The following is a 21038-nucleotide window of genomic DNA, read 5'->3' on the forward strand; positions in this document are numbered from 1 at the left end:
ACATCGGGAATTATTTGGAATTATTATCATTTGTCTTTAAGAAAAAGAAGAGGTAGAAACAGAAGCTAAAGAGATGGCTCAGTGGTTAAGAGAACTGTCTGCTCTTCCTGAGGTTCTGGGTTCAATTCCCAGGACTCACGCGTTAGCTCACAACTGTCTGTAACTCTAGATCCAGGGGACCTGACACCCTCACACAGGCATATGTGCAGGCAACATAGCAGTGCACATGAAATAAAAATAAAGTTTCAAAAGTAGCACACAACATGTCATGCTTCATTTGGGCATTTTATTTCTTTCTGTGGTGTAAGAATTTTAATTCCTTTCTTCTTAGCACCTAACCATTAAAGACAAACACATGAACTATTAGCCTAAAAGCGTTGATATTTTTCACTACCAAGAAATAAGCTATCTGGTGAATTTAGTTATTTGACATTTTTATGAATGTATAGGATATTTCTGGCTCCCTTCTCCCCAGACCCTCTCTTATCAATTTTCCAAGTTTATCAACGTCTTCCCCGATTTAAACTCCCTTTCCTGGATTGGTTTGGTTCTGTGATAAAACCACTGAGTTTAATCAGGTGACCATTGGGATTATCTACTGAAGCCTGCTGGGGTCATCAGGGGTCACAGCAATGAGGTCTCCTTTCCTTTAATCTATACACAGACAATGGTTCAAAAGTGAAGGATGGGACCCTCTCAGTCCCTACTACAATCCTTTCCTTTGTTGATGGCCCAGTGCAATCATCTACAATTGTCCAGAGTTTATGACGGAAACATTTGTGTATTTTCTAAAAGATAGCATTTATTAGTTCTTATCTCCATCTTCCGGCTCTTATAGTCCTTCCTTCCATATTCCACATTGTTCTTGGAACCTTGGAGACACAAGTACAGACTCTAGAGGCTTTGCCAATGTTCTTGGTTACCATCCAGAACATGTCGGTAAGAAGTCTTGTTGAAGACTCTCCGTACTTGAGTCAGGAACATGGAGAAATGAATTGCTGGAAGTTTTGTTTTTATTTTTGTTTGCTTGTTTGTTTTGGGGTTTTTGTTTTGTTTTTGTTTTTTTTTTTGTATGCTATTGGCGGAGAAAAAAAAATCAACAGTGTTACCAGCAGTGAACTCCTAAAGCTACAATAACAACTCCCCTAGCAATATATACTCATTGGTGCTATACTGAGAGGAATGTTTTCAGAAGAACCAACCACTTTCTGAGTGGATTTAAAGTCTTCTTCACAAGGTACACCTCATGTCTGGTACTGTTAAGTGAGCCCCAAATCAATGCCTCACAAGGTCATGGACCCTAGGAAAGAACCTACGACTATTATTCTGTTAAATGACCATGGTGATAAACTGCCCCTCCCCCAAGTTCTTATCATTCCACCCATGACTCGGTGAGTTTCTCAACCCTCAACAGAGAAGACTTTTTTATAGTAGAAGATTGCTGACACAGAGAGCCACAAGTGGTCAATGTGTAGAGAATAGGAGATGGCAGGGTCCTCAGTTCTCAATGAGACAGCTATATCCTACCTCCGACCCCAACAGACCTGGGGACATCTTAGAAGAAGGAAAAGGAAAGATCATAAGAGCCAAAGATAGTAGATATCGTCAGTGAAACAGTTTTTGGAAAGCATGACAGTCTGATGCACAGTATGAATTCACAGCAGCTGTGACCACAGACATAAAACCTACAGAGGATCAGACCAGACAAAACCCAGCATGCAATGGGGAGGCGTCTTTATGCCCACTCTTAGGTGAGCAACTATTGTTAATTGATGGCTGCGGGGTGGAGTGGGGTGAGGGGAAAATAAAATGTTTTCAAGGACGCAGTGCTTGAGAGGCTACCCATGCTGCTTCCAGAAGGTCATCCTACACCCGTGCACACTAAAAGGACTCAGTGGGCTTTCAAAGAGAAGATGTGAAGTTGGGAAGGAATGGTGGAGTTAGGTCTAAAGATAAAGGTAACAATAAAGGGAGTTGGATTTAAGCAAATTCATTGTATACACATACATTTAAGGATCCCAGTCATAGCTGTCTGAGTCACACCAGTGTGGCCTCATTTGTTGGGGACAATCTCAACCATCTCATTGCTAAGTATTTTCTAATTTTTAACATTCTAGGTCTTAGAAGTCAACATTTAATTTGGCAGGGAACCTAATTTAAGATAAAATCATTTATATCCTCCTTCTAATATTGGCTTTCCAACATATAAAATATGTTCATTCCATTCCAAAAATTTAAAAAGCCTATCTTATCTCACCCTTGGCTGTTTTTGGTTGTATCACTCATGATGAGAGTGGTTTGATATAACTCTGTGTGCCCACACACCTTGCCTGTTACCAATAGCTCTCTGATCGGACTTCAGACACCCTCACCCTAGCTGGCACTGGAAACCTAGTCAACTCTCCAGGGCTAGGAAGGACATGGACCTCGGAGAAGAACCTACAACCACCACTTTACTAAATCAGCACAATTCCTAACTGCATTTTAAATGTTTGTTCTTATACCAACAGATTAAAAATGTAGTCTTCGTCCCTCATCAAAGAAATTTACCTTTACCATAGATAGAGACCATTACAAAAAACTACAACCACTCAAAATTCAGAGTTGTGGAGCTCAGTCCCAATGGGTATATTTACAAAAGAGTTCCCATACCCAAGACCCAGGGAACAAGACCAATGAGGGCTGGAAAGGTTGGAAGAGCTGGAAGATCAGAGTTTGTTGTAAGACTTTGTCTCCTAGCCATGCCAAAAGCCACACCCATAAGCTCTTGCCACCATAACTACCTAAGCAGGAGCTGAACAAGGAAATGGTAGACTTGTCAAACTGGACAGGGAAAAGCCTATGAGGCCTTGACCACACAAAAAGAACTGTAGATAACTAAGGAATGCTGGGAGTGGGAAGAACAGGTTTCCCTCGGGAAGAGCACGCCAACTGATTATCTAACACCAAATGGTCAGCCCTGAAAACCTGTATCCAAGGAACATTGTACAGAGTGGATGGATCATACTTAGGAATACAGAAGTATATTCATACCTACTTTGCATAACAACAATTAAGAAAGCAAGAGGCCATGTATTTGAAAGAGAAAAGGCAGTATATGGGAGAGTTTGGAGGAAGGAAAGAGAAGGGGAGGGAGAAATGAAGTAATTATATTCTCAAAAGTAAGAAAATGTAATATCATATGCACAAGAAATCTACTTCTAACCACAAAGTTGAGAAATATGTTGGACATGTGTCAAATGCATAAATTACAAGAAAATTGACCCACATCTGCCAAATTTCCAGACTTCCAAAGAATGAACACCGCTATATTCTGAAGGTTCTAAAGCCCCAAATAATTGTGTTTTAATATAGTGTTTTATTGATTCTTTAATATGATTTATTTTGATAGTATAGCATTTCACCAGGAGGTCCCATGGATCCACTCTTTACCTCTCTACCCCTCCCAGCTTCATGTCCTCTCTTTTTAATAACTTATTGATTCCATATAGTCATGGTTATTGATCTGTTCACTAGAGTATGGCTGATATGCCAGAGTCCACACTTTTAAATAAATCTCTCTCTCCCCCCAAAGCCAGAAACTGTCCTTAGCTCCTCAGTTAGAGGCGGGGCTCTGAGTCCCCTCCCTGCTCTGTCAGAATGTTGATAGATGGATCTTGTTCAGGTTTTGTGCAGGCAACCGCAGCTGTGGTGGGTTCATGAGTTCAGCAGCCCCACCATACCCAGAAGACAGGTGTTTAGTATAACCCCAAGACTCAGAGACCATCTTTGAAAGTGGAGAGAAGAGGGACAGAAAGATATTAAAAACTGGAATTCAAGGAGGACCCAAGCAATCCCACTGTTTTTGTGCTGTGTTCATTGGAAACAGGAGATAGTGTCAAATCCTCTGAAGCCATGGCTAGGGAGAGCCTGCTTCTGTAACTAGAGATGGTCACATTTTCTAAAATCAAAGGAGTGGTGGCTCTGACCCCTGGTCACGTGACTTTGGGCTTGCGGCATCGGAGGCAGGTGTGCTGATATTTGACCACACTGAGAGTCACTCTTTCCTTTCCCAAAAGCTTCAGACGTACCCCTGAGTAAATATGTCAGTCAATTTCTGTCATATAATCCCAGTACAGGGGCAGGCCTGTCTCATCTCAGCCAACAGAGATGAAATGGGGCTCAAGGTTACTACTTGAACTTTTCCCATGTGCAAATGGGGGGCCTAAGCCTGGATGCAGATAGAGACAGATTTTACTGTGGTAGGAGGTACCTGTGGCTGACCTGGAACTGGAAAGATATCTTTACTCTTCCACATTATCTTCTGTTCCTAAAGAATTTACCTTCTCCAGAAGCTTCTTGGATACCAGAAAGTGGATAATTTAGGCAGCAAAGTTTTCATGGGGAAGACACATCTTCCCAGCTGTTGTAACTAACCCTCTGGTCTGTCTCTCCAAGGTGACTTTTTTTTAAAAAAAAAATTGAGCACTTTTTTATTGTTTGACTGTTTTATATACATATATAATGAATTCTAGTCATTTCCACAGCACATTCTTCCCACCCACTCCCTTCCTCCCTCAATGGAACTTTGTCTTTAAAACAACAACAAGACAACAACAACAACAAAACCAAACAAAAACTAAAAGCTCCATACATTTCTGTGAATTCACGCATTCCCAGTTTTGGATCAAACGTCTGTTTGCTTGGCACAGAAACTTTTACACATACAAATAGCCTAACATTTCAGATATTTTTTTTACTATGCTTTGTTTTTATTGGTTGATGGTGATATACAGCATTTGTGCTGTGTAACCATTTGCTTTGACTCCCGTCTTGAACCTTTGATTTATTTCCACTTCTCTGTATACTTAAGTACTTTTGGGGAGCTCCACTCGTTACCTTACAAGCCATTCTCAGAACTAAAATTACTGGGACTGAGGGTGTAAGCATTTTTTTCTGTTTCCTATTGATTATAACCTATCACAATGTATATTTCACCCTACCAGAGTAATCTGACTTTTGAAAATTAATGGGGGGGGGTGTAGTCTGTATTTTATTTGCTAATTTTAATTATTTTTATAGTTTCCCCTCCCTCTCCTCCTCCTCCCAGTTCCTGCCCCCCTTCCCCTGTCTCTGGATCTACTCCATTTCTGCCTCTCATTAGAAGAGAACAGTCTTCTAAGACAGCAACCCAACACGACAAAATGAAATATGATAGGATGAAGCTTGGTCCAATAAAATGAACTACCATTTTGAAGTTGGACGTGGCCACCCAGCAGGATGAAAAGAGCCCCAAGAGCAGGCACAAAAGTCTGAGACTCACTCACTCTCAGTCAGAAGTCCCACGAATAAACTAAGCTAATAGCTATAATATATATACAGAGGAACCGGTGCAGACACATGCAGGTCCTGAGCTTGCCGCTTCAGTCTTTGTGAGCTCAGAAGCACCTTACTTAGTTGTCTCAGAGGGTCTTATTCTCCTGATGTCCTCTATCCTCTCTGGCCCTTACAATCTTTCTACCTCCTTTCCATGGGATTTCCTGAAATCTGAAGGGGAGGGGGGAATTGGTGGAGACCTTCAATTTAGACTTTCTGCATAATGTCTGGCTGTGGGTCTCTATCTGTTCCCCAAGATGGCCTTTTTACAAACACACTCGATCAAGTTGTCCTCTGAAGGTGCTTGTAGGGGATTGTCTTGATTATGTCTAATGTGGGAAGCTCTGGCCCACTGTGGGTGGCACCATTCCCTAGGTTTGGGTCCTGGATGGTAGGTAAAGAGAGTAAGAGCAGAAAAAGCGAGTGGAACAGTAAGCATACATGCATCCATTTCTTTTTGGTCCTGACTGTGGGTAAGATGTGACTAGTTTAAATTCCTACCTTGTTTTTCCCACAATGGTGGACAGTAGCCTAAAACTGCAAGATTAAAGAATAAATAAAAAATAAAAGTGTCTTATCCCAGAAACAGAAATGAAATTAGAACTCCTCATCTTACTGGAATGGTTGAGATTTCATATGTCAGTGTATGAGACATGTGCTTCTGAAAACAAAGAAAAAGAGAAAATAGTTGAATCAAGGGCTGGGTAGACTTCTCTAGACTGGCATACGTGCAGTCATCAGTAAACCCAAGCACTTGGCATAGCTATTTAAAATTCCTTTTTGTCTCAAGGTGAGGGTTTTTTATTTTTAGTTTATAACATCATATTCATAACATCTCCCTCTTTCCTTTCCTCCCTCCAAACTCTCTTACATACCCCTCTTTGATCTCTTTCTTTCAAATTCATGGGACCTTTTGCATTAATTGTCATGACATGAATATACATATATGTCTAATCTCACACACACATATGAATATGTGTCTATATGAATGTTTTCAGGGCTGACACATTTGCCACTGCATAACTATTAGTGTGCTCTTTCCTGAGTAAACTATTTCTCCTGCTCTCAGCACTTCTGTGTTACCTGTGGTTTTTTGTGTAGAGTTAGGCCTTGTAGGTCACCCCTGTCCATTTTGACCCTCTTGGTCCACAGGCCACCCCTGTCGTGTTCGGCTCATGTTTAGGCAGACATGTTGGTGAGACTTTATGGGTGTAGCGACAACCAGAAGACAACAACCCTAAGGGAACCATAGAGGCACATATGCATTACCAGTAGCCAAGCTAACAAGAAGAAAACCATGAGTGGGAAGCCAGCCAACTACTCAGTGCGAATGAATTCATGGATATTGGCGGGGATCTACAACCACCGCCCTATTAAACTGGTACAGTTTGTAACGACAGTCTCAACATTTTCCATAGTCGTCCGAAATACATCTTTTCGGACATTTTTAAGATGTCGGTTTCTGAGACCCCATTAGGAAACATAATGTAGGGTTGATTAATTAGATCAGGTGGGGTACAGGGTACACGAAGAACTCTGCTATTCAGTTTCTTTCATAACTATGTTCAAGTATGCATTTCTGCCCCCTCCTCTAAAATGTTTTTCTTCTTCCCAACAATCTTCCTTCTGATTTCATGTCTTTTTCTGTCTTTTTCTTTTAACCCATTGAGCTTGATTAAGTTTGCTTGAATGCATATCAATGGGTGTTATTTATTGGAACATGGGAGACTTAGAAGTCGCCCTCCATCCACACCCCTTAACTGTCCACAGGCCTCATTGAGATCTTTGATCCGCTTGGATCTTATTTTTTGTGCATGGTGACAGATGTGGATCTAATTTTATTCTTTTGCATGTAGATGCTCAAGTTTTTCTTTCCTCTTGTAGTTTTTTTTTTCCTTTTTGGTTTTTTGGCTGTAGTTAGGAGAATATGTGGAAAGAGAGAATGCAAATCAGTGCCACCACTCTGGAAGTCAGTATAGAGAATCCTCAAAAGGCTAAGAACCAATCTGCCAAATGACCCAGCTATCCTACTGCTGGGTGTATCCCACAGGGCTCAGCACTCCACTCCATAGGGACATACTTGTTCTATCATGGTCAGAGCCAACATATTCCTAATAGCTAAGAATCTGAGACAACCTGAGTACCCCTCAAAAGAAGAACCAAAAAGGAAAATGTGTCTCACATACACAGTGGGAGGCTATTCCACTGTGAAGAAAAATGAAACTGCAATATTAGAAGGTTAATGGATAGATCTAGAAAAGATTATATTGAGCAAGCTAACCCAGATTAGCAAAGACAAACATTGTGTGTTCTCTCTCATCTGTGGTTCCTAGCACCAAATCCTCAGGTGTACATATATAATATGGAATAACTGCAAAACCCAGGAGTCATAGGATACATATACAAAGGAGTCATAGGTGGAGGTGAAAGGTAGGAGCCTAAAGATGACATGAAATGAGGGATGGGAAAATCCTTCAAGAGGAAGGATGAGGACAGTGGTCAATACAGACTGAGGGGAACAGATAGGGGACAAATAACACCAAAAATGTTTGTTAATGCCTTGATGAATCAATATGCTTTATGTTTACCTAAAATTATAATATATATACATACATACATACATACATACATACATACATACATACGGAGGTTAAGCCACTATGGGTTGAAACTGCTTACCCTAAAAACTGTATAATAACAAAAACCTCAGTTCTCCATTTTAATTATGGTTGGTCTGTATAGTCCAAGTCACTGCCCAAACAATGCAAACTATTGATGTAGCTTACAGTGTTATATAAGCCCTTGGTTACCTTTCAGGGATTGGGAGTAGAATAAGACACTGCACACTTAGGAGGCAAGACTCAGATGATCTGAGATGGTTGTGACCTGAAGGCCTCTTGCCTTCAGCCTTGGCCTCCGTGGTACCAGAAAATGGAGAGTTGCTAAGGGAAGGAAACAACTAAACAGCCCTACTTAACTGCAATGCCTGTGAACCACAGCAATGACCAGCATCTGTCATCTGTAAGGGTGTAGTAAGTGGGGCTCATATGGTGATAGTAGCCAACATTTGTGTTGTCGGAATTAGGCTCATTCAATGGGAGGGAAATCATGTCTTGATCTGAGAACTTATGAAACTTCTAAAGGGCTACTGAGGCCGTGGATCTTAGAAAAGAATCAGTTACCACCATTTTGCTAAACAGACATAATTCCTTTCGATTTTAAGCTTATACCCACAGAGATCTGGAGCTGCCACTCCTCATTAGAGAACCTCTCTAAAGAAATGTAGGCCATCACAGAGACCATCTCCATTGGAAGCCATCAGAGATCTGGACTTCCAGACTCCAGGTCTACATCACAGATCCTGACTTTGAGACTCAGGTTACATTGAAGTGAAAAACCAAAAGGATTGTATGAGGAGGCCTGCAATGAAGCAGCAACTACTGGAAATTGTCTCATAAACAAGACCAAGATGATGGCCATATCAAAGTATATACTGAAACAAAAGGGGAAGACTCAAGGGTTCCACACCAAAACAAGAAGAAAAGGCAGCACATGACGCTTGGAGAAGAATTGTCCTCTCCCAGGAATGAACCCCAGAATTAGCTGTACAATTCAGAGCAGTCATCCCCATAATCATATGTAGAAAAACAACATAGACTCAGCAAGTTGTACTTATATATTTATGAATATACATACATATATAGGTATTTAAAAACGACACTCAAAAACAGAGATGTTACGAACTTCAGAGCTGGGAACTGTGGAGAAGACAGAAAAGGATGCTGGGGAGGGGTTGAAGAGAAGAAAAACAGGGAAAGGGATATGATTCTATTTCAAATGAAAAACATTTTTTAAAAAAGCAAATGATGTCAGGAAGGCTCTGTTTATTGGAGGGCACCTGCGTGAAGTTGCTCCAACTTTAGAAAGTCTCTCTGGAAGGAATGTGTGAGTGGGTCATGGCATCCGTGCAAGGTGTTGAGGACCACAGGGCAGTCAGCATCTTAAGAACCGCACAGTCCACACAGGTCAGGTGACTCCTATGGAGAGAGGACATAGATGACAACACAGGTTAGTGAGAGCTAGCAGAGGGCAAGTGTGACTAAGTCCCTTCTCGTTTGATCAACTTGCAGCCATTTGGGGTACTGGCCACTACTGACCACTGGACCCACAGTTCTGTTGCTTGCCGTCTCTTCACATGAAGTGTCCCTTAATGCAAGCATGAAGGCAGCACCCCCTTTTACGCCCCAGGCTTCAGACTTCTCTCCTGACAAAGCAAGCAACCCCTGTAAATGATTCTCCAGCACCCTGGAGCCCCACTTCTCACAGCCCCTGCATCACAAACAAGGATGGTTCTTGGGGCTCATTTATCTTCTGTATTCAGAAAGATGCCACAAAACCTTAAGGGTCCCTGGTCTCCAAAGTATAAGTGAACCCTAAAGGGCATTGAAAAACATGAAGTGCTATGGGAAACAAAACCAATAACGCTTTGTAACTGAGCCTTGTGAATCCAAAGCATAAGAAGTTACCAAAATGCATCTTAAACTTACTGATTGTAAAGTGGTGATGTTCAAAGAATTAATAGCTACATCTGTGCAAAATCAACCTGTAGCAAACACTCACTAAGGAGAGGGATTTGAGACACACTGACGGCCCAGGTAGCTTTCTCTGCCTCTACCAGGTACTTCCGTTGTTGAGCAGGGGATGGAGCTCAACTCCATAAAGTGTCAACTCAGCAACTCCATTGCTATAGGTATTGCTACAATCACACAGGGGTCCAGGGACTCCACCATGCACCACCTAGAAACACTGAGGTAGACAGCTCTTCTGTTTGCAAAGTACTTACCTCTACACGTGTTTTAATTCTTGAGAGATTAATGAATGTGTTACTCAGTGAAGGTGCCTTGGTATAGCATTAAGCCTCCATTTGGACAGTAGCACATTCCCGGACCATGGTGGAAAGATTTTGTGTGATGAACACTGCCATGTAGATGCTCTTGGAATTGCATAAAGTACCCATGATAGGGTTGGAAGCGGTGTCTAATGGGTAAGAATGCTACCGTTTTACTGGACTGGCCAAGCTTTCTTTTGAGTCTGTGAACATTTGCATGCTGTTGGCGCACTTGGGGAAGGTCTTGATGCAGGTCATATCCTCTGCCCTTGATTTGCTGCTGAGAAACGTCTTTCTGGAGATGTAGTGGTGCTTTGTAGAACTTCAGAGAAGCTCCGTGGGATTTCAGCTTGGTTTGTGATTTCACCTGCCCTGCAGTCTTTAGCTGCCCTGTTTGGGACTTCACTTGGGCTTCATGGGATTTTACTTGGGTTTGGGATTTTATTTGTGACTGGGATTTCAGCTGGGACTTTTGTTGGGCAAGCTCATCTTCTTCATCACACACTATGTCTTCCTTCAAACCTGTCTGCTTTTGTGATCCGTGAGCCTCTGCCGTGTCAGCGTCAGCATCCTGGCTATATACATGGTGCTTAGTTTGCACAAGGATGCTTTCTTCAGGGGCCTCTTCCTGTTCTTCTCTGTGTCCATAGAGGAACTGGCCTTTATCGATAAATACGAGTGGGGATGTTTTTACTAGAAAGTGTCCTTTTGTCCCACCTGGTAATGGATAACAAGAATCTGAGTTAAGTTTTCTGCTCCCTTTCAGGTCTATCCCAGAATTTCCCCCATCAACCCACTGACGTTCCCACAGGCATGTGGATGTGGGTGGAGAAGACTCAGAGTCCATCAAGAAGATCACCCCATGGAGGGTTCTCCTCACTGCCAGAACACCCTCATGGACATTCTCCCTGAGCGCCTCTCTGCCAGGAGGCTCCCTGCACTCACCATAGATTCCTATCCCGGCTGCTTGCTTCTCCAGAAGGAGGAGCAGAGAAAGGCTGAAGAAGATGGACTTCATCTTACCAGGAAGGGCCTCCACTGAGAGCTCAGCTGATCTCCTCATTTATATGCACTGGGTGCAGAAATGTGGCTGAAGTCACAAAAGGCATTACCTGTCCTTACTTATCTGGCCTGCTGGCTTCTCCCTTTTTCTCAGTAGGAGATGGTGTAAACATTCCTAGAGAGGAGAGATACATGATGTCGGAGATTTGTCTTACCCCCACATGTCTCAGAAGACCTTTAAATCATTATCATCACCCCAAGATCATCACATGATGTTTCCAGGAGAAATCCAAGGCTGAGATCACAGAAAGAACCAGGGCCTGTCCAAGGCTTAGAAGTTCAATGTGGGGTCTTGTCAACAGCGTCCTGAGCTTCACGCTGTATCAAAAATATAATATGTGCTTTTCTTCTTTTCAAATGAGATGTATGCAGATCTGTTTCGGGTGAGAGGGAAACAGGAAAACAGTGAATTTCTGGAATCCAAAGAAAATTTTAATAATAACGGAGGTACACCTGCATAAAAGTAACACTAAAGTACATTACTACTGCCCTGTGTGAGAATCCTCCAGTGTTTCCTGTCACTGGTAGCTTTGACGAGAGACTCTGAATGCAGTATATGGCCCTCATCTGCAGGCTTGAGAGCAGCAGAGACATGCTCAAGAGGGCTCCGAGGTCTATAGATTCAGTAGAGTCAGCACTGGGGCTGCATCTCAAGAGTGAGGGGAGCTGCAGAGGGATGTTCCAGTATGGGAGGTATTTACCATGTTTGGCTAGAGACAGGATGACTGTTGGAACATGGAGAAAGGAAACTGGCTTCCTCATTACATTATTTTCCTGAAATCATCTAAAATCCACATTGCCTGCTTAATGAAGGAGAACTTTTCTGCATACGAGAAACACCTTCCCCCAGTCCGTGCTGATGTCTGCCCTCCCTGGTGAATGTGTTGGTAGAAAAGTGTTGGGAACACACTGAGACTGGATGCAGTGGGAGCCTGTCCACTTCCTGGACTCATAATGTTCCCTGTATCTGTGAGAAGACTGAGTGGTTCATAAGACAGGTCTCAGCTTCCCAGGCAGACAGTGGTATGGGCAGAACACAGAGGAGTCAAGCATCTCTGCAGAAAGCCTGATGCACTCAACCCAGTCCTGCAGGGGATGCAACAGAAGGCAGGTGAAATGTATTTTAGGTCATTCCATCTCCAAATGTTAGTTTGCCTTGAAGAATGGTGTGTGGAAGGGGTTAAGGTAAAGCCTCAGAGGAAGAACATGGATACATGCACTAAGTCATTCAGCAGAACATGAGGATGCTGGTTTTAATCTAGGAGCTCTGAGGTCCTCCTAATCTTATCTCTTCCTCCCACGCCTGAAGATAACTCACCATAGAGATGCCAGTCACAAGATTTGACATTACCAAGTAGTACAAATGCTTCCTTTTCTTGCTTACTTCTCCACTATTCCAAGTACTTCCCTTGAGAACATACCAGGAGGAACTCTTCTAAGGCAAGCTCACTTGTAAGGCTGAGTCTAGAAATTGGCTTTTGTTAGTGGCTGAAAACTAAAGTGTTTCCCTCTATGATTTGTGCAAGAGAGAAAGATAAAAAGCAAAAGCTCATGGTACTCATAAAGAAAAACAGAGAAAATCCAATAAAAACTACCAGGATAGGGGTTGGGGATTTAGCTCAGTGGTAGAGCGCTTGCCTAGCAAGCAGAAGGCCCTGGGTTCGGTCCCCAGCTCCGGAAAAAAACAAAAAACAAAAAACAACCACCAGGAGAATCTGACTCCACATCGTCATAGATCCCAATAATATTTATCATAGACTCCTGTACTCCATGAATGCACAGTGTTGATAAAGATCCATGATGTCTAAAGAAGAGAAATGGCATGTTGTTGACAACCATCTTGGTATAGTGCTGTATGGATGAGGAAAATCCTGGGGATAAATTTGAAATCAATGCCAGAAATAGAGTCTTATACTTGTCATAAGTATAGACAAATTATCCTCCCAAGGTGAAAGAGAAAGTATTTCTAAAACCTTATCTTAGTTGCAGGAGTTATTTCATAGGTGTATGGGTTGAACCAGATCTGTTTTAATCACTTAGGTTATTCTGTAATGTTCTCTGTCTGTTCCAGAGAGAAATTTCTTTGGTCAGTGGTGAGAACTATGCTTATCTGTGGGTATTAGGAATAAATGATAATATATTATAATATTAAAACTTAAAATTTTAAATAAAAACTTTTCTATCTTTGAAAACGTTTATTAAAACTCTATCACTAGAAATAAAGACTTGCAAATAAAAGAGCATTGTGGTCAGTTCTGCCAACTTCTGGCGAGGAGGAAACCCCATCACTTTTGAACTATGGTGGAGCCTGAGAGCCAGGTGCTTGCACTTGACAGGATGCTCAGCCCTACAGAGCCCTCTGTTCTACCTATGGGTTGCTGCACAGCAAGTCTTCACTCTTTGAGCACAGCCATTCAGTTGGTTTCCCAACCTTCATCCTCCTGTGGGCTGTTTACTACAGAGAAAGCTCTGAAAGCAGGAGAGGGCCAACTCCTCAACCTTCCACCTTGGTGCAGACTTCTTTGCTCTGTTCACTTCCCACCACTTTCTGACATTCTCAGATGTCACCCCATGACTTGGACATTTGCTATCTCTGGGTGAAAGTCTTGTAGAGAGAATGGTGGGAACTTGCCAAATCCACAGGCTGAAAATTCACTGGGATATGGAATGACTTTGGAATCCAAAGAAGGCATGATTGTAATGTGAATGCAGCCCCAATCCTGAGGAATGACCCTTGAGGCAGGCAAGCCCCCAGCTTGCACAGCATACCCACTGGAACAGCAGGAACCACCATGGACTCCAGTAAAGACTCATGTCATTACCCTTCCACATGTGCTTGGAAGGTTCTAATAGTAGCGGATTCAGAAATATGCCATAAAAGAACAAACAGAACTGTATTGTCTGTATTGTGATTATCTAATTAAAATAAAATTAGCAAAGTTCTGCTTTAAACAATTCCAGGCCAAATATGCATAAGAGATAGCCACACGACTGATGTTAATAGTCATTCTTGGAAGCCATGGAACTTTCTTTAAGACAGATCATGATTTAGGCCCCCAACCAAGTTTTAACAAACTCAAAATAATAAAACACTTTCTTGTATCTCAACAGACCATGATGGATTCAAGTTAGGAACAGTATCACGAAACACTACAGAAGCTACAACCACATAGAACTTAACAATATGCACTTTTCATTGGTCAATGCATCCTTGAAGAAATCTGGGAGGTAAGGAAAAATGTCAGGAGTCATTATAGAACAAACTAATAACTAGCAGGTGATCTTCTTGAGATGACTGGCTTAGATTAACATGTATTACAGAACTCTGGTAGACAAGGCTCAGGAGAAAATCATTTTAGGAAAGATTCTTGCTATTAATATGCTTTTCCTGTTATTATTAAACATATATAACGATCATTGGGTATTAGCTCATGCTTTTGAGTAGATCTCTGTAGATATATGAAGACATATTGTTTTGTAGTGATGCTAAATAAACAAATGGATGACTTCTTAATTCTTGATAACTATGCTCTAAGAATTCCTAAAATTATATCAGTATTTATTAAGCTCTTTTTTAGTGGGACTGCTATTAGGTTCTTTTTGATAGTCAAAACTGCAATGAGAACTCTGTCAGTCTCTCATGTGTCACCAGTTAATTGCTTCTAGATAGTAACCGGACTTTCTACTATTCAGAGTACATTCCAAGAGGTTGTAAAACCATTAACCAAAGATCATAAAAAGGGAACTAATGATTTATTATAGGAACCAGGACAGAAAAAAACTTTTATATCTATATAAAACTTCACTAATAACTGAGTTATGGCTTTTAACTTTCAATGAACCTGTGGAGCTGTAACAGGTGATGAATGTTTAGCCAGATAATTACTCCTAATGAACATGCATGTAAACATTCATTGTTGTAAGCTTCTTATTTGATTTATGATTTGAATTTTATGTGTAAACTTGTAATGAACTTTTTACCATATGATTCTGTATTCTGAAAAGATATATAAGTGCTGAGGACAAAGAGAAGAGTCAGAAATGAACTGAGGGGAATTTGTTGGACAGAACACTTTTTAGACAGAACTGGACTCAAGAAGAACTTAGAAGTATAGGCATAGCATTGAGAGAAAAGACATTGAGAGTAAGAGCATTATTGTGACATCGGAGAGGAGTAGAGAGCAAGAGTGGAAGGAGAATGCAGAGTGGAACAACTTAGAGACGCCAGGTAACTTAAAATACTAAGAGAGCGATATGTAGAATACAGAGGGAAAGAAGAAAAAGAAGAAGCTACAGAGAAGAAGAAGGGGCAGGCAGGCTTCTCCTTATCATGGGACAGAACAGGTCTCCTCTTAATAACAAGGCAGGCTTAGCCTTATTAAAAGGAACAAAGCTTTCTTCTTACAAACTTGGGTTTAATTCATTTGGCAATTAAAGAGTAGAAGTTTTTTCTTTATGTAGTAAATATTGGAGTTCATTTTTCATCCAGAATGAGTGAGTTCTTTCTGCACCAGTGCTTGGCCTTTTTCTCCATATGTGTATGTAAGTATGGATGTTTGTAAGTATGTAATTGTGAGACTGTATGCAATCTGGACCCAACTGGTTAATGGAAATATATAAATATACATTTGTGAATCTGTATATGAATTTATGGAAATTTAATCCATATTTGCCTATGTAAAAGTTTTTCCTTCTGCAAGTGCTATTCACTTCTCTTGGTTCAATAGAAGTTTATTGCTCCAAACTTTCCCCTAGCCTGACAAGCAAGAGGCATCTGGACAAAAGGGAAAAGGCTCTGGCAATTAATCCTTTACTTTATCTCCTGCTGTTTTAGGATGAGGTGCTAAGTGCCAGAGACTGCCATTTCTGGCCTCAGAGTAACACAGAAGGCAGGTCAGCTATAGTAGCAAAGAAACTTAGACTTAGATAATAAACTTTTATTATTATACAGCAACCCTAAATATCTCATAAGACAAAGTGGTTACCCTTCACCAACACACTGCTGGCTCTGCTGCCTCAAGCAGAACCAACAAGAAAGAAGACCCTCACCGGGTCTGGCCCCAGCAGAAAAGTTTTCCTAGAACTATCTAAAAAGCAAGAAAGAGACTCTGTGATAAAGCAAAGACCGTTATAGTAAGTTTGTGGATATGATGTAGATAGCACTTGCCTTAAAAAAGTAAGTGCTAGCTCATAATAAAATATGAACAACAACATCAATTCAAAGAATCTGTAATGGGAACCGATTCTTTGAAAAATAAACAGGACTTTAGCCATATTAACAAAAAATAACAGAAAATTTTTTGTTTCTAACAAAAATGGACATTAAAACAGTTATCAGTGAGACTCAGAAAGTCAAATATTTTTAAAACCTCTGTTTTATTATATTAGGAAATATAAAATGAAAAAAATTCTTGATGCATTTAACATACTAAAATTAACCCAAGATGAAATAACAATTTACACTGACCCCAAACCATCAATGAGATTGAAGTAACAATAAAAAGGTTTCCCATCTAAAAAATGACTGAAGACCATGTGAACTCACTATAGAATTTCACCAGAATTTCAAAAAACTGATAGCAGCATCACTTAACTAGAAAGGGAAGGCATTCAAATTTGCACACACACACAAAGAATAAGAAAATTACAGGCCTATCTTCCTGATTAGCACAGATGTAAAAATTAATAAGATAGTATCAAACCATTTCCAAGATCATAAACAAAAAGACCATTCATCATAACCACATTGGCTTCATTCCAGTGAATGGTTCAATGCATTTAAATCAAGAATGTTATCCATCATATAAGTAGACTCAAAAACAGAAATCACCTGACTTATTCAATGTAGGAGTGACCTTTGACAAAAGTCCAACATCTATCATAACAAAAGTTGTAGCATGTCTGGGAATACAGGAATTTAGGAGTATTTAGGAATATACTCCAACACGAAAAGTGTTAAGAACAACCACATCATTCTAAATGGAGGAAAACTCAAGCATTCACAACGAGGTCAAGAGCAAGGCAAGAGTGTCCACTCTCTCCACTCTTAGTTAATATAATGCTTAGTTAATATAATGCTTAGCTACAGCAGTTAGACAAGAGAAGGGTAAAAAGGGTGCAGATTGAAAAGGAAGTCAATGTATCTCTATTTACAAACTTCATGATTCTGTATGCAAGATATTAAAAATTAATATCGATGCACAAGATATAGATCCTCAGACTCCACCAAAAAAAATTGGAGCTGGTAAATGCTTTCAGCAAAGTGAAAGGATACATGAATTAAAACAAAAATTAGTAGCTTCTTAAATGCCAATCACAATTATGCTGAAAGGGAAACCAGGAAAGCAACCCTACTCATAATAGCCACATAAAAACTAATCCAGAGAGTATACCTAACCATGCAAACAAGAGACGTGTAAGATAAAACATTCCAGATGCTTAAAAAAGAAGGAAGACACCAAAAGGAAAGTCCACCCACTTTCATAACTGACAGGATTAACATTTGTGAAAATGGCTGCCCTATAAAAACAGTCCACATAGTCAATGTAGCTCCAATCGTAGCGCCGGGACCTTTTTTTGTTTTGTTTTGTTTTTGCTTTTGTTTTTGTTTTGTTTTGTTTTGTTTTGTTTTGCAGACATAAAACAAAGAATCACAACATTTATGCAGAAGCACAAAAGATGAAGAATAGCTGAACAATCTTGAACAATACTGCAGGAGGTGTCACTATGCCTGGTTTCTATTATACTTCAGAATCATAGGAATAAAAAGACCATGGTACTGGCACAAAAGAAGATGCATAGACTTGTGTAGAGTAGAAGACTATGACTTGGCTTTGTGGAACCACAGTTACCTGATTTTTTTTTTCATGAAGATGCCAAAAATTTACATTGGAGTAAAGACTATACTTTCTATAAATGGTTCTGGAAAACCTGCACAGAAGGAAGGAAAGGAAGAAAGAAAGAAAGAAAGAAAGAAAGAAAGAAAGAAAGAAAGAAAGGAAGAAAGGAAGGAAGGGAGGCAGGGAGGCAGGGAGTCAGGGAGGCAGGGAGGCAGGGAGGCAGGGAGGCAGGGAGGCAGGGAGGCAGGGAGGGAGGAAATGAAAGGACTCTCTGACCTCTTACCTTGCATAAAACTCCAGTCTGAATGGATCAAGGATCTCGACATCAGACCCAATACCCTAAATTGCCAGAGCAAATATTAATGCATATACTTCCACTTACAGGCAGAGATAAGAACTTTATAAATAGAATTTCAGGAGCTCCAAAAAGAAGGCTGATAACTGACACACGTAGGACTTCATAAAATTTAAAACCTTCTGTACAGTCAAGGAAGTTACCAGTGGTGCGAAGAGGCAGTCTGCGGAATAGGGGGAAAAAAATCTTTGTCAACAAAAACGATACGGCTGACAGAGGATGAGTGCCTAGCGTGTATTAAGAGCTAGAACAAATCTAAACGCAAATGAAATAAGCAACCCAGTTTAAAAACAAGTCATGGAATAGAACAGAAAGGGGACTGAAGGTTAAATAACTCTACAATGAAAACTATAAAGCTCCGAAGAAATAAACTGAAGAGGACACTAGATGCACAGACTTCCTAGGAGCCCATCAGCAGAGTCTATACTGCAAAAAGTAGCTATCTTACCAAGAGAAACTCACAAATTTAATGCAGTCTTCATCAAAACTCCAATGTCATGCCCCACAGGAACAGAACAGAGTCCTAAGTATGTAAATACGTAGATGCATATAAACAGCAACCCTGGTCAGAAAGAGAAGGTCTGGAGGACTTATAATATCCTGAAATGGGGTCTTAATTCCTAGTTTCTATGTGGCCTTTGTCACAACAGGATATGTCTAAAGGCAGCCTCTTCAAGAAACCTGCCTGTAAAATAGGCTGAGAGTTGAGATTCCTCATGGAGGGTCAGGTAAGTAACAAAGATGTTCTACAAGATGTGAAATATTTAACATGCTTTGCTTTGGTGGTAGGACTGACTTAGGAAAGAGGCATTTTTCATCTTATGAAATCTACTAAAAAAATACATGATATTATTAGTGTAGGTTCTTATGAGGAGATACATTGCCACATCTCCATGGCATTTGGGGGATGTTTAGCCATGCTTGTGAATGGACTGATCCATTGATGAAGAGAGCAGGGAGGGGATTTCTGCCTTGTGTAGAAGTATGGTTTTCTGCTATGGGGAGAACACAATAAAAGTTCCAATATAACATCTGTTTCTTTGCCCCTTCACGGCTGTCGTGTGAGCTTGCCACAGGAAAGTGAGTCTGTGCAGGACGGGTACTATGGGATCTTGAGGAAAGATTACATAGGAAACATTTTCATTCTTTCTGTCCCAAACCCTAATATGATAAAAAAAAAATACTATACAAATGGAAAAAGAAAAGACTATTTCCTAATAAAATTTTGGCAAACCAAATTGAAGATCATATGAAAAACCGATTGTTACCCACATTGGCTTATCACGACCATGCAGCCTAACTGATGTTGTTTATATTCTGATCACCTCCTGAGGTTTTCTTATTACACTTAGAAAAGTTATTTTTCTCTGCAGAGACCTCAGCAAATCACGCTGAAGTTATTACTGATATAAAATTGCTTACTATTGGGGGCTGGAAAAATGGTTCCACCATTAAGAGCCTTTGCCACTCTTCTGGAGTGACCTGGATTCACCTTCAGAGGATCTCTTTCTTTCTTTCTTTTTTATTCTTTCAGAGCTGAGAACTGAACTCAGGGCCATCTGCTTGCAAGGCAAGAGCTCTACCACTGAGCTAAACCCCTAACCCCATGGGGATCTCTTTTTGTCTGGCCTGTGTGTGTGTGTGTGCATGTGTGTGTGTGTGTGTGTGTGTGTGTGTATGTGTGTGTGTGGTGTGTGTGTGTGTGTGTGTGTGTGGTGTGTGGTGTGTGGTGTGTGGTGTGTATGTGTGGTGTGTATGTGTGGTGTGTGTGTGTGTGTGTGTGTGTGTGCCTCTCTTTGGAGAAAATGTCAGTATCCTGCTCCATCCACAGCTTGCTAGTTGATCTGCTAACTTGGCTCATATTTTTGGATAGGGAACAATTCCTTAATTTAATCTACTGCGGAGAAGATTTTTTTTTAAAAAAGAGAAACTTCAGGAACTTGCAGTCTGCAAGAGGCAGGCCATTGTAGTACTGTTATCAGTCCAAAAAATCCACTGAAGTTAAAGAAACATTTCACAGTTAAATGCCATGCATAGAATTAGCATTCTGAGTGACAGAAAAAGAACCTTGATATCATCGGTTCAGCTCTCTGTGCGCTCTGAGATTAAAGAATGGTACAATGTTTGGACAACCTTTTTTTTCCCCCTGGCAATTTCTTAGGCTCTCCTTGTTCTAAGCTCTAAGCACAGAACACTGTAGTCTACCCACCCATGCAACTCTGGCCCCAGGAATCATAAGTAATAAAAATCATACACAGGTCACTAGCTGTTCCTTAGCTGGATCACAGCTCTTTCGGAATCTGTAGTAGGACCTCTGATAGAATCTTCCCCCTCTTGCAGGTAAAAAACAAATGGAACCAAGGAAAAAGACCCTTCCAGTTCACTCTGGAAGGCCAGAGCAGAACTGGGCCTGGCAATTAACCATCTTGATATTATACCATTCTTCTTTCCATGTGATGCTAACCAAAGTGGAAGTGGTAGCCTTTCCCCAAATCCAGACCATACAAAGAACTAAAAGATGAATAGATAAAATTAAAAC

The 21038-nt window shown here is 40.7% G+C and overlaps 1 protein-coding gene across 2 annotated transcripts; it reads right to left on the bottom strand.

Annotated features, from left to right (window-relative positions):
* Window positions 1-9009: 9009 nt before the first annotated feature.
* On the bottom strand, window positions 9010-11869 carry Svs3b (seminal vesicle secretory protein 3B). Of its 2 annotated transcripts, NM_001102417.1 has the most exons (3): window positions 11189-11284; window positions 10199-10960; window positions 9010-9392 (listed from the first exon to the last, which is right to left on the bottom strand). In NM_001102417.1, the coding sequence occupies exons 1-2, from the start codon at window positions 11259-11261 to the stop codon at window positions 10239-10241; spliced, it is 795 nt and encodes a 264-aa protein (NP_001095887.1). In that variant the 5' UTR covers window positions 11262-11284; the 3' UTR covers window positions 9010-9392; window positions 10199-10238. The 2 variants fall into 2 exon arrangements, with proteins under 2 accessions (NP_001095887.1, XP_063139460.1); XM_063283390.1 differs by having other exon boundaries at window positions 9019-9392; window positions 10199-11869.
* Window positions 11870-21038: the final 9169 nt, after the last annotated feature.

Source organism: Rattus norvegicus, chromosome 3 (assembly GCF_036323735.1).
Source record: "Rattus norvegicus strain BN/NHsdMcwi chromosome 3, GRCr8, whole genome shotgun sequence".
NCBI classification, from domain to species: Eukaryota; Metazoa; Chordata; class Mammalia; order Rodentia; family Muridae; genus Rattus; species Rattus norvegicus.

What these genes read in the sequence shown, in the direction of transcription:
- Svs3b (XM_063283390.1), bottom strand. Translation starts at nt 11,306, where the DNA reads ATGAGGAGATCAGCTGAGCTCTCAGTGGAGGCCCTTCCTGGTAAGATG.